Source organism: Cheilinus undulatus, linkage group 5 (assembly GCF_018320785.1).
Source record: "Cheilinus undulatus linkage group 5, ASM1832078v1, whole genome shotgun sequence".
In the NCBI taxonomy this organism is placed as follows: domain Eukaryota; kingdom Metazoa; phylum Chordata; class Actinopteri; order Labriformes; family Labridae; genus Cheilinus; species Cheilinus undulatus.
The window spans coordinates 26,391,053-26,405,878 of NC_054869.1; the positions used below are offsets into that span (position 1 = coordinate 26,391,053).

The 14,826-nt window shown below is 38.9% G+C and overlaps 1 protein-coding gene across 25 annotated transcripts in view; it reads left to right on the forward strand.

Moving 5' to 3' along the window:
• Positions 1-14,826, forward strand: part of camk2b1 (calcium/calmodulin-dependent protein kinase (CaM kinase) II beta 1) — a 128,488-nt gene that overhangs the window by 59,632 nt on the left and 54,030 nt on the right. For all 25 annotated transcript variants that reach the window (XM_041787538.1, XM_041787551.1, XM_041787541.1 and 22 more), the window contains 6 exons: positions 7,492-7,594; positions 10,337-10,420; positions 10,574-10,668; positions 12,780-12,902; positions 13,033-13,116; positions 14,283-14,325. In XM_041787538.1, the coding sequence (XP_041643472.1) occupies positions 7,492-7,594; positions 10,337-10,420; positions 10,574-10,668; positions 12,780-12,902; positions 13,033-13,116; positions 14,283-14,325 (532 nt within the window). The remainder of the gene's footprint in view (positions 1-7,491; positions 7,595-10,336; positions 10,421-10,573; positions 10,669-12,779; positions 12,903-13,032; positions 13,117-14,282; positions 14,326-14,826) is intronic.

A 14,826-nucleotide genomic window follows, 5' to 3' on the forward strand; every position in this document is an offset into this window, starting at 1 on the left:
CCCCTGAATTCTGATATTTGTTTAGCACCTTTCACACATGCATTTCACTCTGGGAAATTTCCTGACATCGTTTGCAAGGGGTGCAAATGTTTGGACACAGATTGAAAGGTTATTCATTGTGAAACTGGGTGGTAAGACATATAAGGGTATTATCCGCTTTGCCTCATGGAAATATGATTGAAGACTCTTTCACATTTTATTTTGAGTTGTGAGAGTTTTTGAACACACACAATCTTTTGCTATGTGGGATCTGTAAAAGAACAAGACCAGAAAATGTCAGGACCTGATTATCGAGGCTTTTCTGGATTTCATGTATAAAAAGGCTTTTGTAACTCCACATGATAAAATCATAGCAACTTAGACAGAATATGTGGTCTCACAGTAAGAAAAACAATCAGTCCATTTCATACATAAAGTCCTGTGAATTTCAAGACATTTTTATCTGGACGTTTTCCGAATTAGCCACTCTCACTTACATCCAAAATAGATGGCTATTGTCTGGTTCTGGTCCCACTACACCAAACGGGTTTTGGTGAGAGAGGGGACAATTGGACAGCTCATACGGTCTTTGATCATGGGGAATTTTTCCTCGTTGATATGACTAGAACACATTCAAGGAATTCTCTGAGACAAAAATCCTCCTAGTCACTTAAAGTAAATTATCCAGAGTGTTACCTGCTGCTAGGCCTGCCTATTAATTGAATTTTAATCACATTACTGTTTTGACCTTCTAATAATCGGAGAAACACTGTTGGCAAATTTTTTAAATGCTTGCTTCACCTGTAGAAGACTCTGTGTGGCCCTCTGTTGAAAAATTTTTTAGAAATACATTTACTCATTTGAATTCTTTTGGTTACAAATTATATTCAGTGGATATGCTATCATAGTAATATTTATTTCCACACAACTTAACTCTGCTCAATGAACTACCTAACTAAAGCTGGCAGCATCCTAACTTCTTTTCCGCACGTGTACACACACAGACGTAAAGAGGAAGTAAAGTTGCCTAATAAACTGTACAAAAGACATACACTACATGGACAAAAGTATTTGGCCACACCTGTTAATTTTTGTATTCAGGTGTTTCAATCAGATCCATTGTCCCAGGTGTAAAAAAACAAACTCCTAGTCATGCAGTCTCCATTTGCAAACATTTGTGATACTAGATGGGTTGTCCTGAAGAGCTCAGTGACTCCAAGCGTGGTTCTGTGATGGATGCCAACTTTGCAATAAGACAAGCTGTTAAATTTTATCTCTGTTGGATGTTCCACAGTCATCTGTAAGTGATGTTATTAGAATGTGGAAGTGTTTAGGAACAACAGCAACTCAGCCACAAAGCAGAAATCTGTGTAAAATCACAGAGTAGGGTCATCAACTGCTAAGGCGCATGAGGCATAAAAGATGCCAACGCTCTGCTGATTCCATAGCTGAGGAGTTACAGACTTCCACTGGCATTAATGGTAGCATAAAAACAGTTCCCTCTCTTCAAACATCATTGCATGCAAGCCTCACATCACGAAATCCAATGCCAAGTGTCATATGGAGTGGTGTAAAGCACACCAATACTGGACTGTGGAGAAGTGGAAACTTCTCCGTTGGCAGTCAGATGGGAGAGTTTGGTTTGGCGTATGCTGGGAGAATGTTACCTTCCTGACTGCATTAGGCAAACTGTGACATTTGGTGGAGGAGGGATAATGGCATGAAGTTGTTTTTTTCAGGGTTTGTGCTAGGCCTCTTTTCTTCAGTGAAGAGCAATCTTAATGCTTCGGCATACCAAGACATTTTGGAAAATGATATGCGTCCAACTTTGTGGCAACAGTTTGGAGAAGATGCTTTTTCTATTCCACCATGACCACCTTCCTCTTCTTGGAAAGCCCTCCAGGAAAAGTGGAGGCTCCAAATACTTTTGTCCATATATTGTATAGCACATGTATGCTAGACTCATGAAAGCAATGCAAACAAAGATTAGTTTGCAGCGAAAATCTTGTAGTTTAATCATCAACATTAATTGAATTAAAAGTAAGCATATTAGGTTATAAAAGGAAGTAGCATTTGATAAATCCATTGTTAGATGAGGATTAATATTGAACACTAGGTCTTATTCTTTGACATTACCTTCTTGCTTAAGCTACTTTTGAGTTGTGTAGCCCAGAACAGTAGCTGTATTTCAGGCTGCTTTCTGTGTCGTATATGACCAACTGTTGGGGGCTAAGGTGGGCCAAAAGACCGTTGTAGAATTTTTTTCTAAGTCTAGCCCTAGCAGTAGGTTAGTATCAGGATACAGCTTTTCCAAAATAAAAACTAAGCAATAAAAAAAAAACAACCTTTAAATCAAAAATCAATTGTGATTAATGACTGTGATCTCAATATTGATCAAATTAATTGTATGTATCATTGCGCATTTATTCTGCTGTATTCACACAATCACTTGCCCAACCTCAGAGCAGACTTTGTATTGGAGGGTTTTACAGGAAAAGTCTGTTCTAAGTTGGGGTGAACAGATTCTATCTTTTGTATTCCCACATGCAGACTATATGTGTATTTTCCCTGCAAATTTTCTGGAATTTAGAGCATGTGTGAAAGAGGCTCTAGTGTCTGTCTACATCAGTTTCTCCAGCTTCAAAAATCACTTAAAGAGTATAAAATACCCCCTTTGACTATCCTGTGACGCTGCCCTGCTGTACACAGCTCTGTGCAGTCACCTTCTCCTCCTGTTGTGTAAACACCACTTCCCCTGGTCTGTGGAGGTTTGAGGCATGCGGCGCTGGTCATGCAGGCTGAGCAATGCCGCCGCTCTGTAACCCTTTTGGAACAGGATCTTGTCATTGCACAGTTGGCAACATGGCCATGGAGGATACTTAATCTGACCTCTGGTTCATTTCCCAGTCAGAAGATGTTAACTTTTTATAATGAGACAGCCTGTGTGGTTTAGATTGCCTTTATAGATCAGTTAATGACCCCCAGCGCTTTAAATGTGATGACTCATTTTGTGCCCCCTGCTGTACGATACTGTGACATTTGGTTGTAATGGCCAACTGGCAGCACTGTTTTTCAAGGCTGGGAGAAGAAAGTTTCATATGGGATTATTGAGAAATGTATTTTGTACCCTTTTAAGAATTCTAAAGGAGTCTCACTAAACTTGAAATGTCATTTCAGTAAGGCTTTACAACAAATGAAAGTGCTGTTCAATGTGATAACTGACTGTGAACTTCAAACTAATGTGAAGTTTTGTTGTTGTTTTTTAAGAGTTTAAATCTGGCTTAAAGCTGTGCTTGTAAAATGGTTTCTTTGAACAAAGCAGCGCCTTAGATACAGTGAGCTGTGTGTGAATCAGAGTGTGAACAGATTGAAGTCTCCAGTCCTCTTGCTGTCATATCTTGTTCCCTGTTTTTTCCTTTTTTTGTTTGTGCATGCTTGAATATCGCATCTTGTTGGGCTTGTTGCACTTTTGTCAAGCAGACACATCTTCTATGCAAAATGTCAGTCCCAGTGTTCCAGCAAAGGCGTGTTGTGTTTATCAGAACTGTTGTGGCTATTTCTTTATTTAGACGACACGCCTATCTGGTTTCACACCCAAGCATTGGGGAGTATTTCATGCAATAGGTCACAGTGTGACGACTGAGGACAGCCTAGGTGACAAGATCCCTCAAATAAGGAATTGGGTTATAGCAAAGGAAACTATGACACAGCAAACAGATTAAATATAGGCATCAGATAAAGGTGACACCAATCACCCTATATTTTTACTGGATGCCATCTAATTATTCTGTTATGAGATAAACTTAAGGGGCAAAAATATGTCAGACAAAGGGCAGTATTTAAAGTCTTTTAAATGTAATGGGTGAACTCCTTACTGACACCGTATTCAACATATTTAAGCATGCAGTATTTCTTTATTTAGGCAAAATAAGTCAGGCTTGGTTTCTGTTTCCACACTACACTACTTCTGCCAAAAGAGAAATATCCTTTGAATCTGAGGTCTAGCTTTCTCTGAACATTGAGTCGCAGCAGCTCCTGATTATCAGACAAAGCAATGAAAGGGTAGTGAGAAAGAAGGGAGTCATTTTTATGAAACACCCACTCATGAACTGCTCTCAGATGCACATATGCCCTCTCTCGCTCTTGTACCAGTGTCTTTGTGTGCATGCTTGATTATATGTGTGTATGTTGAAGAGATTGGGGGGGGGGCACCCATTTCTGCACCTTTTTGATGGAAGCACATGCTTCATCAAAATTCCCACCCACATCCGTTTTCGCGGATTATCTTACTGCTGCAGCGTTGGCAAGTTCTATCTCCTTCGTTTACAAAAGAGGAAAGCCTAACCAAATGGTAGAGCAGGGAGAATGTGATGACATGAGGTAGGCACAGCGCCTTAGGATTACTAGTCCACTCACTCACTGTCTCTCATTCCCTTTCTTTTTAACTTATGGGCTCAACAGCTATAAAAGCAAGCTTCTCAGTGTCTGCACATTAAATACTCATTTGCCTTCTTACAAATTAGCAAAGGAGAGCAGAGAAATAAAGGCAAAGGGTGCAAAGACACACTGCTGCAGGGACAAAGATTGGTGTCAGAACTGCACCCAAAGTAACGCACCCTAAACATAATGCCCTTATTCTCTTTATGCAGCATTCGTGGTGCTGTTTACTGTGGTAAACTTTTATTTGTTTATGTACCAAAAATACTGGGTTAGGTAAACTGTTACACAGCCTTATTAAAAGAGAGGGCAGATGTGCAGAAGTGACTTCAAATGGACTTAATTTATCCAGAAGAGCATTTTTTTTGACTACGTTTAATTATTGGAGGCTCTCTATAAACAGTTTAGTACAACATTTTCAATGATCAATATCTATCAACTATGGTCAAAATTTTTACAACGATCACAAACTGATATTCCACACCAGGTCGAAGTTTGACACTCACAGCTCAGCAAGGACAAAGGAAGGGGAACACTCAATCAATCTGACCTCTTAAGGTGCATGACATAAAGACACTCAAAACACTGAACAGTCAGCACTCAGTCAGAAATGTCCTTTTAAAGGATTTTTATTTCTGGGCCTCAACGTTGTCACAACACTGTGGCACTGAGGAAGACCTCAGTGCAAAAACACTGTTCATCGTGATCTGCGTTGCCAGGCACAGATATAAAGGAACTCCTAAAGGACAATTCTTAGTTCTGACTCCAAAGGTAGCTGTCATTTTTCTGTTAGTGTTATTCAAAGCAAAAGGATTTATTTGTTTATGCTGCTGGTAGACAGGTTAATTGTGGAAGCAAGATTTGTCTAGTGTAACTTAGTGTTACAACTATCAATTGAATGCTTAAGCTAAAAACATGTCAATCTGTCGCACGGTACATATGATTGCATTGCATATGCAGTTAATGGCTTAATTGCCCAGTGTGAGTTGTTCTCCACTCACGTTTAACCTTGCAAAGCAGATGGATTTGCCATTTTGAAAAGCTCTAATCCACAATGTTCAAACATGTCGAACCAGACACTGTTCTGACCAAACAGTGTCATTTGAGGAGAACAAGGCTGTAGCTAAAGGTTTATTTGTACTAAAAGCTGTTTGTAAGGGCTGCTTCCAGTGCAGTGATTATCTTGAATGTAGCTGTAGTATAGCATCAATTTTACTAGAATTTGACCACGTTTCTGTATTAAGTTAAGAATAAAAACAATGATAAAAGCTTTTTATGACAGATGTTTATGCTCTTCTTCCGGTCTGCTTTGGCATGGATTTGCAATCGTTACAAGTGGGGTTTGCCTGTGTTTGCAATGGTTGCTGCCCCGGTAGCTATTAGCTCGGGTGTAGCTGTAGTGGCAGTTTAATCTGAAGTACACTACATATCTTTTTAAAACAAGAGCAAAGAGCGACATTGAAAGCTTGTCTTGGCCGAGAAGATGTTTTTTTCCTATTTCCTGACAGGCCTTAGCATCAGTTTAATTCACCAAGAGCTCCACCATTATCAATCTACGGCAGCGGTAGCCAGTCAGCTCAAGACAAATGCATAAAACCTTATTTTGTCTTTTTGCTCTGATTGAATCACTCATGAATGTGACAGACAGAACCTTCCTCCAATCACCTTCTGAGATTTTTTTTTTTTTAAAGTCATGCCTTTCCCAAACATTTTATTTATCAATTAATGAAGGTTTCTGCTCCATAAAACTTTACTGATGAAAGACCTGCAATAACAGCCAGCTTCCTAGCTAACTTTAACTTTTGTTTAGGACAAAATCTCTGTTGACCATCATAACATTACACTGGAAAAGATGTGCTGTTAGGTAGTACTAAATTATGGTTACATTCAGGTATAAATCACATGACCAAAAACATAATCATGCCTTCATTATAATGTCATTATAAAGGGCCTGGGGTTTATATTTGTAGCCCTAACCAGGATTTTTCCAAAACCTGTCCAAATGTCCTACTTTTTAAAATCTTCTCCTTACCAAGTCATGCACTTTTTATTGCAGTTACTGTTTTTGTTTATGTTCCAAAGTTTATAAAGTACAGTCAGGTTAGGGATAGAGTTAAGATTTGAGACAAGTTATGCATCATTGCTGACTTTTGCCTTAGCATGACTCAAAGATCTCTTTGATGCAAGAAAACTAGCTGTTTTTTTTTTTTTTACAGAAAGCCCTGACCTGAAGGCTAAATTACTTGCATCAGTCAGTCATAGAACTTGCCAAAGAGTGCTCTGCTAGGTTTTGCAGTATCTAAGTAAAAATGACTATTATTAGGTAGCACCAATAACTGAAAAAAATCCTACTTCCCCCAGGCTAGCATGCTTTTTTTTTTAAATTTAACCTGTTGAGCCCAGGTTGAATTGATATCCATTCATGCATGCATCCCTCTGTTATCTGTACTGTCTATCTGATGTGGGGGTTGTCGGGGCTGAAGTCGATCAGAGCTGTCATTGGTTAAGAGGTGGGGTACACCCTGGACTGGTCTTCAGTAAATCACAGGGCTAATGTGTGAAAAATCTCACTGCTTCAAATTTTGTTTTAATACTTTATTCACCAGAGTGCCATTGTCTGTGACAGAGGGAATGATTAAGTGAGATGGAGCGAGATGTAGAGAGACAGAGCGAGAAAAAGCAGGGGGCCAGTGGGGATAGCATCCCATTATTAGAGCCCTCTTCTGACAGAGAATAATGAGGCTGACTGCATTATCTGGGCCACAGAGACGGAGCCTATAGACCACAGCGAACCACATCACTGAGGACCAGAAAGCACTGCAAACTGACTGGGCTGCATGGACATTCAAAGCTTTACAATAAAATTTCTTTGTGTGCATGAAAGTTATTCAAGGAATAGTCTGTGTATTTGTTTTGTATGTGTGTGTTTCTGTTCTGATGCGTGAACCGCTTACATACTTATTGCATGCATAACCATCTACCTCCAGCTCTTTCTCAAAATGGGCTTTTAGACAGAGGGTATTTTTGTCCCCCATCAATCATTAACCTTTTTCTCTCCCTTTCATTCCTCTTTAGCCAGAGAACCTTCTCCTAGCAAGCAAATGTAAGAATGCTGCGGTAAAGCTTGCTGACTTTGGCCTCGCCATTGAGGTGCAGGGAGATCAGCAGGCCTGGTTTGGTACGTACAGCAGATAGATGAGTATTCAATTTAATTCAATTCAACCCTTTATTTATTTCGAAAGGACATTGAGGTTTCCCTCATTTCCAATGTCGTCGAGATTACAAGCACATTAGAACAAGCAAGATAAAACAACAGTCAAATACAATGAGTTAAAACCAGTAGAAATCAATCAAAACAATAACAAAGTGATTTTAGAAACAAAGTGACTAGAAACCAAGGTCCTAAACTCTGCAAGAGAGGGTAGGACTTCAATCTTTAGGGATTTTTGGTGGGTATTCCATGAGCTTGGGGCATCAAAGGAAAGTTCCAGTAGAGCAGGTCATGTGAGTGCATGAGCTCCACTCCAACAAGCCTGAGATGTAAGGTGGTAGTTTTCCAAGGAGGGCCTCAAGAATATAAAAAAAAACATTGTCTGTTGTGCCTCTTTTTAAGGGAAGGCCATCCAGCCTTCTCATATAGGGCGGCAGTTATAAATCTAAGGGCAGAGTGATAGACAGTGTCCATGGGCCTTAGTGTTGAAGCTGCTGCATGCCTTTAAATTACATCTCCATAATCAATAACTGATAGGAACACAGCTTCAACTATTCTCTTCTTAAGACAATGGAAAACTTGATTTATTTCTGTGCAGGAAGCAAATTTTCTGTCGCAGCTTGGAGGTCAGAGAGTTCACATGGAACTTAAAAGAAAAGTCCTCATCAAGCCACATACCAAGATATTATACTCTGTGACTCTCAGTTTCTGAGCCATTTGTGGTATACATTGCATATTCTAATAATTATGTTTTCTGGCTCTGAAAAACAACAAAAATTTAGTTTTATTTGTTGTATTTTTTAATTATTTTTATTTATTCATCCACAACTTTCAAGGGCTCACCATGACTCCCAGCACATGTTTAGGGATGCAGTCTCCTAAGATTTTCAAAAAAGTTTGCACTTTATGCAGATTGTACACGTAAATATTTTTTGGCACCGTTACAATTTAGAAATCCATGTAGCAGGTTACTATAGGACAGTTTCAGCTATATTCAAGCTATTTTCAAGGACTAAATGTTAAATTTCACTTTCATATTCAACAACTGAATCACCACTCTACTGGGAAGCAAAAGGGGAGGGGTGATGTAGCATAGAGCTGCAAATGTGGAATGTGCGACAGGGCAATCCCTACTTTGGCAGATTGTTGATAAATTATATTTCCTCACGATCTAAGATCGTCCTCTTGCGCACCCCTACCGCACTGTAACTACTGCTTACACTGAAAGCCCCTCAAGTATTTGAAAAATTCTCACTCACTTGCATTGATCATATTTTAAGGTGGCTGAATTTAGGTAGCTAAGAAACATTTTTGCTTCAATTCTCATCGTCTGCATCCCTTCTCCAGCTGGCTTCCCTAACCAGGACTGTGCACAGTGCCATATACTGTATACAGTGTTCTGAATAGTGATGCACCTGATTAGTTTGTCAGTAATAGAATTACTAGTTGGTTAACTTATCTTATATATATATATATATGTTTTTTTTTACCAGTTCAGGCCCAAAATCCTAGTCAGACCCCTTGTCTAAACTGTAACTAAGCAGTTTTAGGAACCATTAGGCAACCATTAGGACTCAGTGTAGTTTTGATTAATGGCTACTGCCAAGCTGCTCTAATGCTCTTTGACCCAATGTAAACAATGGTGAACTGTTAGCATTGATAGCATCTGATCAGAACATCATAGCATAGCTGCATTTTGATCTTGAAAATGAGAATAAAGTTTCACGTGGTTATATTCACACAAAGCAATGAATCATGGCATTCAGGGCAGTAATGTAGACTTAAACCTGCAAGGAGGATTGAAGGCCGTGGTGCAAGTATTGCTAATGTTCATCACTGTTTACCCACTGCTGCCATGATCCCATCTTGAATGAATAGGGATCAGTTTTGACCGTTTCCTCATTGTTTGCATAGACTAGTTGACTAAACACAATTATGATTTGTGTTTGATCGGATATTCAAGCATTCAACCATGAGTATCACTAGCTCTTAGTATTAATGAGAAACTTATACCAAAGCAAGAAAAGATAGTATTTCACTTTCTTGGTTTGCTTTATATACATATCTTATTCTGCACCTTTGTGTGGTCATGAAATATGAATTTTAACGATGTATTCCCTCAAATTACAACCACAAAGTTCATAAATGTCATTCAAATTGCATACGCCAACTTGTATTTGTATAATGACAGAAGTACTGTCAGACTTTGCATTTAAAGGTTATTTACTTGTTGTTGTGTTTTGTAATTTAATATGTGACAACCAACAATGGTCTGGTGCCAAGACTTTGCCTGTCCCTTATCATCACTTTAGATCAGTTTTTCATCTTCTCTGTCCAGCTCTTTATCATTAAATCCAGAGTGCTAAACTTACACCTTTAGAAGTAAAAAAATGTCAGCATAATTGAAACTGTCATAATCACATATAGCCTGGATCTCTACTACAGCCCTAACTATCAGAAGTTTCCCTGTTTTTCCCTACAAGAGATTAGCCTGTCCTTAGCAATCAACTGTCTATAAACCCTCAAATCTGTCTGTTAGATCTCAGTCTGCTGTGTGGATGAATAGATTTTAGCTCACAGAAGATTATCTTGCTTCTATACAAGCGGATTCATGGAGCAGATAAACAATCTGTTGCCTAAGGCATGCCAATCAATTGCGTATATGTCTTTACGGTTTTGTTTATGTTTTTTTTGTGTGTTTTACTGCAGGATTTGCTGGCACACCGGGGTACCTGTCCCCTGAGGTATTGAGGAAGGAGGCATATGGCAAACCTGTGGACATCTGGGCCTGTGGTGAGTAGTACAAAGAGACACAGAAGACACAACACACAAACACATTGGAATTTCTGCAAGAGCACACAAGAAAAAACACACTGAGGCTCATTTCAGACAACATTTCCCCTGTGTATATGTGTGGGTCCATATGTGTTTTTCTGTGTGTCTCAGGGGTGATCCTCTACATCCTGCTGGTGGGTTACCCTCCTTTCTGGGATGAGGACCAGCACAAGCTGTACCAACAGATCAAAGCTGGAGCTTACGATGTGAGTCTCCTCTTCTCTCCTCTCCTCTCCTCTCCTCTCCTCTCCTCTCCTCTCCTCTCCTGCTCTCACCTTTCTTACCTCTTGCTATCTTACTTCTCTGCCCTCCCCTCTCCTCCCTCTGCCCTCGTTCCTTTTTGGCTGCAGTTACGTAACTTAGTCACCTCATTCATATTTCAAGGGGTGCAAGAGAGGGAGCTTCACCTCAGATCACTTTTAAGCTCATGCCAAACAGCAAAAGGGAGGGGTGTTGACTGACTCTCTGGCAGGGATTCTGGGCTGGACACAGAACCCCACTTGAAGTCCTCAACCTAATGGAAGGCCTAATGGATGCAAATTACTTGTTGTTGAGATACAACAAACCTGAAAAGGCATGCACTGCCAACATCCTTGGTTCGTTCTCCACCTCTCAAATTAACTTGATTGTTACGCGGAGTGTCACCTGCTTCAAGCTAGTTTAGGCAAACAACTCAAGCTGCACTGATTCCTCACTCAATGTGCGTCATCATCCACAATCACCTGATAAACACTTCCTCCCTATTTAATGATTCAAGATTTCAGGTCTGTCTTACTCCTCTATTATTCCCAGCTCTGGTCCACATGAGTCCTGCACTCTGGCATGCAGCTCCACCATCTCCCAGCATACACATGTAGTCTCTGACTGGGATGTTTAAAATGATATCTAATCACTCTACAAATATCAGCATGTAAATAAATATGCAAAGGGTAATGAGGTTAAAAACTAGACACCAAATTTAAACTTAGTTCTGCTGCTGAAATAAACATCTAAACAATTACAGATATGAGTTGTCTGTTCTGGTCATGACCATTTTAACATCTAGCTTGTTTTCAAAAACACAAAGAAAGATTGGAAAGTATTTTTTCTGACTGTTGGACTAAAGACAAGTGGTATTTCAAGCTTTGGACGTGTATGTTTTTTTTTTTTAATAAAGGTACGAGCATGCTTTAGCTGCAGTTTACATAATAAAACAAGGAAATAAAATAATTAAATAAATAATCTGTATGTTCAGTTTGTTGTCAGTGGTCATAATGTGCAGTTTGTCATTAGACTCGACTACTAAGGTCAGGTCAGGTATGGTAGCATATCCCTGTTTGGCACTTTGCTGCATCAGCCCTGGTCCTGTACTGCTCTGGCTATTGACCAGGCCTGTGCCAGGCCAGTGCCCCATCTCTCCAGATATCCTCTCAGCTGCCCCCTCCACAATGCGTGAGGTTGCCCCTGGCATCTGGACCAACCCACCAGGTCGCTGGAACCCAACATGTGGTGAGCTGGATCAAGCCCAAGAAAGCACACCAGTGCCCGTAAAAGCACACCTGGCACAAAGGAGTCCTGTCGGCACCTCTGGCCATCAGTCAGCATTCAGGCCTTACGAGAGTATAGTATGACCGGAAGGACCAAAGACCAAAAGACTCTTAACTTCAATCTGCATGAAAAATTTGTCTTGATTTGTACCTGGAGTGCCACACTGTCTTGCTCAGTGAACCCATCACCCCATGTGTGAGTCCAAGTTTGCAGTAGTCCAAGTCAGACTTAACTGCAGACTTAAACTACTGCTTTGGTGGGCTAAATTGATCAGTGTTAGTTTTTGTAGATAGTTTTAGGCCGTAGAAGTACTCAAAACTCTGGGTTTTAAAAGTTAAGTTAGTAGAATCTTAAGGTGCAGGAATTACCTTGGTTTGAGCTGGGGTTGAGTTTAATTTTGCTCATCTATCTGTCAAATTAAGATCCATGTGATGATAAATTTGATTTCTGAAAAATATGGCTGTTGTATCAGAATTGATATTTTATTACTTTTTGATTATTAAAATATTGCTCATCTAAATTTCCCAGTCTTTTTTTGCCATCTGAAAACCACCTGTTTCTTCCAGCAATCAGTTCATAACTCAAAGATGTTTAATTTGCAATAATACAAAACAAAGATAAGCTGCTAATTCTCAACTCAAGTAGCTTTTTTCCTGTTTGTTTGAAAAATGTCAGAAACATTTAATTGATTTTCGTAATTGCTGAGTAATTCTCCACTGGCAGAATAATTAGTTAAATGTCTCAGCTAACTTCTGCATAATAAGTTACTAGGTTCCTCTCTTCCCTTTAGTTTCCTTCCCCAGAGTGGGACACAGTCACCCCTGAGGCCAAGAACCTGATCAACCAGATGCTGACCATCAACCCAGCAAAGAGAATCACTGCTCAGGAGGCCCTTAAGCACCCATGGGTCTGCGTAAGTGTCCCCATATTTAGTCAGTGATTTGCTGAAAATATTTTCACTCAAACAAATATGTGGTTGGATCACAGAGAAACACAAAAGTCGTAAATTAACGGATTTCTTGTGTATCTTCCTCTTCTTGCAGCAACGGTCCACAGTGGCCTCTATGATGCACAGACAGGAGACCGTGGAGTGCCTGAAGAAATTCAATGCCAGGAGGAAACTCAAGGTCTGTTTGCATTCTCACTGTATCCTATGTCTTCCTATCCTGCACATAGAATTTTCTGTGCAGGTCCAAAAAGTGGTCCCTTAGTCTTATTCTTGATTTCCTTTCATGTCGACATGTTCCCATGCTTGGTATTTCTGTTCCTTTCATATTTCTTTTGATATTATGATATATACATTGTTGATGAGATGGAAAAAACAAAGAGTCACCGTTTCTTCCTCTGTCAGTCAGTACACAGCATAGTGACTTAAATGATGAGCAACAACACAGTTGAAAACATTATCACAGTTCTCGATGCTTCAAGGATTGATACAGTGGTGGGTACAATACACATTTACAGTACTCAAGCAAAATTACTGTTACTTAACAATAATAATTACTCAAGTAGAAGTAAAAGTACTCATAAAATTAAGTACTTGAATAAGAGTAAATAAGTTAGCTCATTAAAAAACTACTTAAGTAGTGAGTAATTTCTTTGTGCAATTTATTAAAACATATTGCATTACAACATATAATTCATGGGTAGTAATGTAAACATTGTCATAAATAAAGTAGCATAACTTGCCAAAGTAATTACAAGAAAAAAAAATGTAACTTAATACTCAAGATAGCAGTCAAGTTATGTTTGTAAATCAAAATAATGAGATGAAAAATTCAATATAATGAGAAAAAACGATTTCTCTCCAAAGTTATCTAATTTCTACTTAATGATTTTAATCTTGCATCTACATGAATTTGTACCTTGCAGTTCTTACTTTTTAATCACATTATATTTATTTTATCATGTATGGATGATTTTTGGCTTATATTTATGAAGTCAGTCTTATGAATTGTCCTAATTTCTGACTTTTGGCCTTTTTTCAGTTAATTTTTACTTTTTAGCTCCAATTTTTGAAGTGTTTTCCTGATTTCACTTAACAAATTTGGCAAGTGTAGCTTTGGTCTACTGTGTTATGTTAGAAAAAAATAGATTGAACTTCGATTAGTGAGGGCATCAAATTGAAAGGCTTAAGTTGCCTGGATGTCGGCTGAATTGCCATTGTCATAGTTTTGCTGAACATCATTTTTTAGCAAAAGGAGGGAAATTATCTCCTCGTTTATGTAAAAAGATCTAAATCAGTATCAAGTTATTTGTTTAGATAATTGAAATTCACTTGTTTTCTTCTCAGGGAGCCATTCTTACTACCATGCTGGTTTCTCGAAACTTCTCTGGTAAGTTTTCTTCGGGTTGTGTTCCTTGTATCCACAGTTACTTTTATTAATCATTAATATAAGCTAACCAAAAACCTTAATATGTTTAAGTTCACATGGCTTTCATTGCCCATGCTAGTGTTGTAGTTTCATGGTAGTACTGGGAGACTAATGTTGGTTAATGAAAGATAAATAATGAAAGTCCTGCAAAAAAGTCAGTCAGGTTTAGAGGAACATGCTGCCATTCTAGAGAACTCTGGCTTATTAAAATGATTCAACCAAGACGGTATTTAACAAATGTTACTGATGCAATTTTTTCTCCATAAGCCTGCAGATTGAGTCTCCACTCAAAAGTATATTTTTATGAGTTGTATCACTAAGGAAAATGATTTAAACCAAAAGACCCAAAATGGAAATCCAGTATTCGTTTTTATATCATAGAAAAGACGCAGTTCTTTCAGACTTTATCTGTAGATGTTCTGCTATAATGGTGGCATGTGCATCATAAACATTAGTGACTGT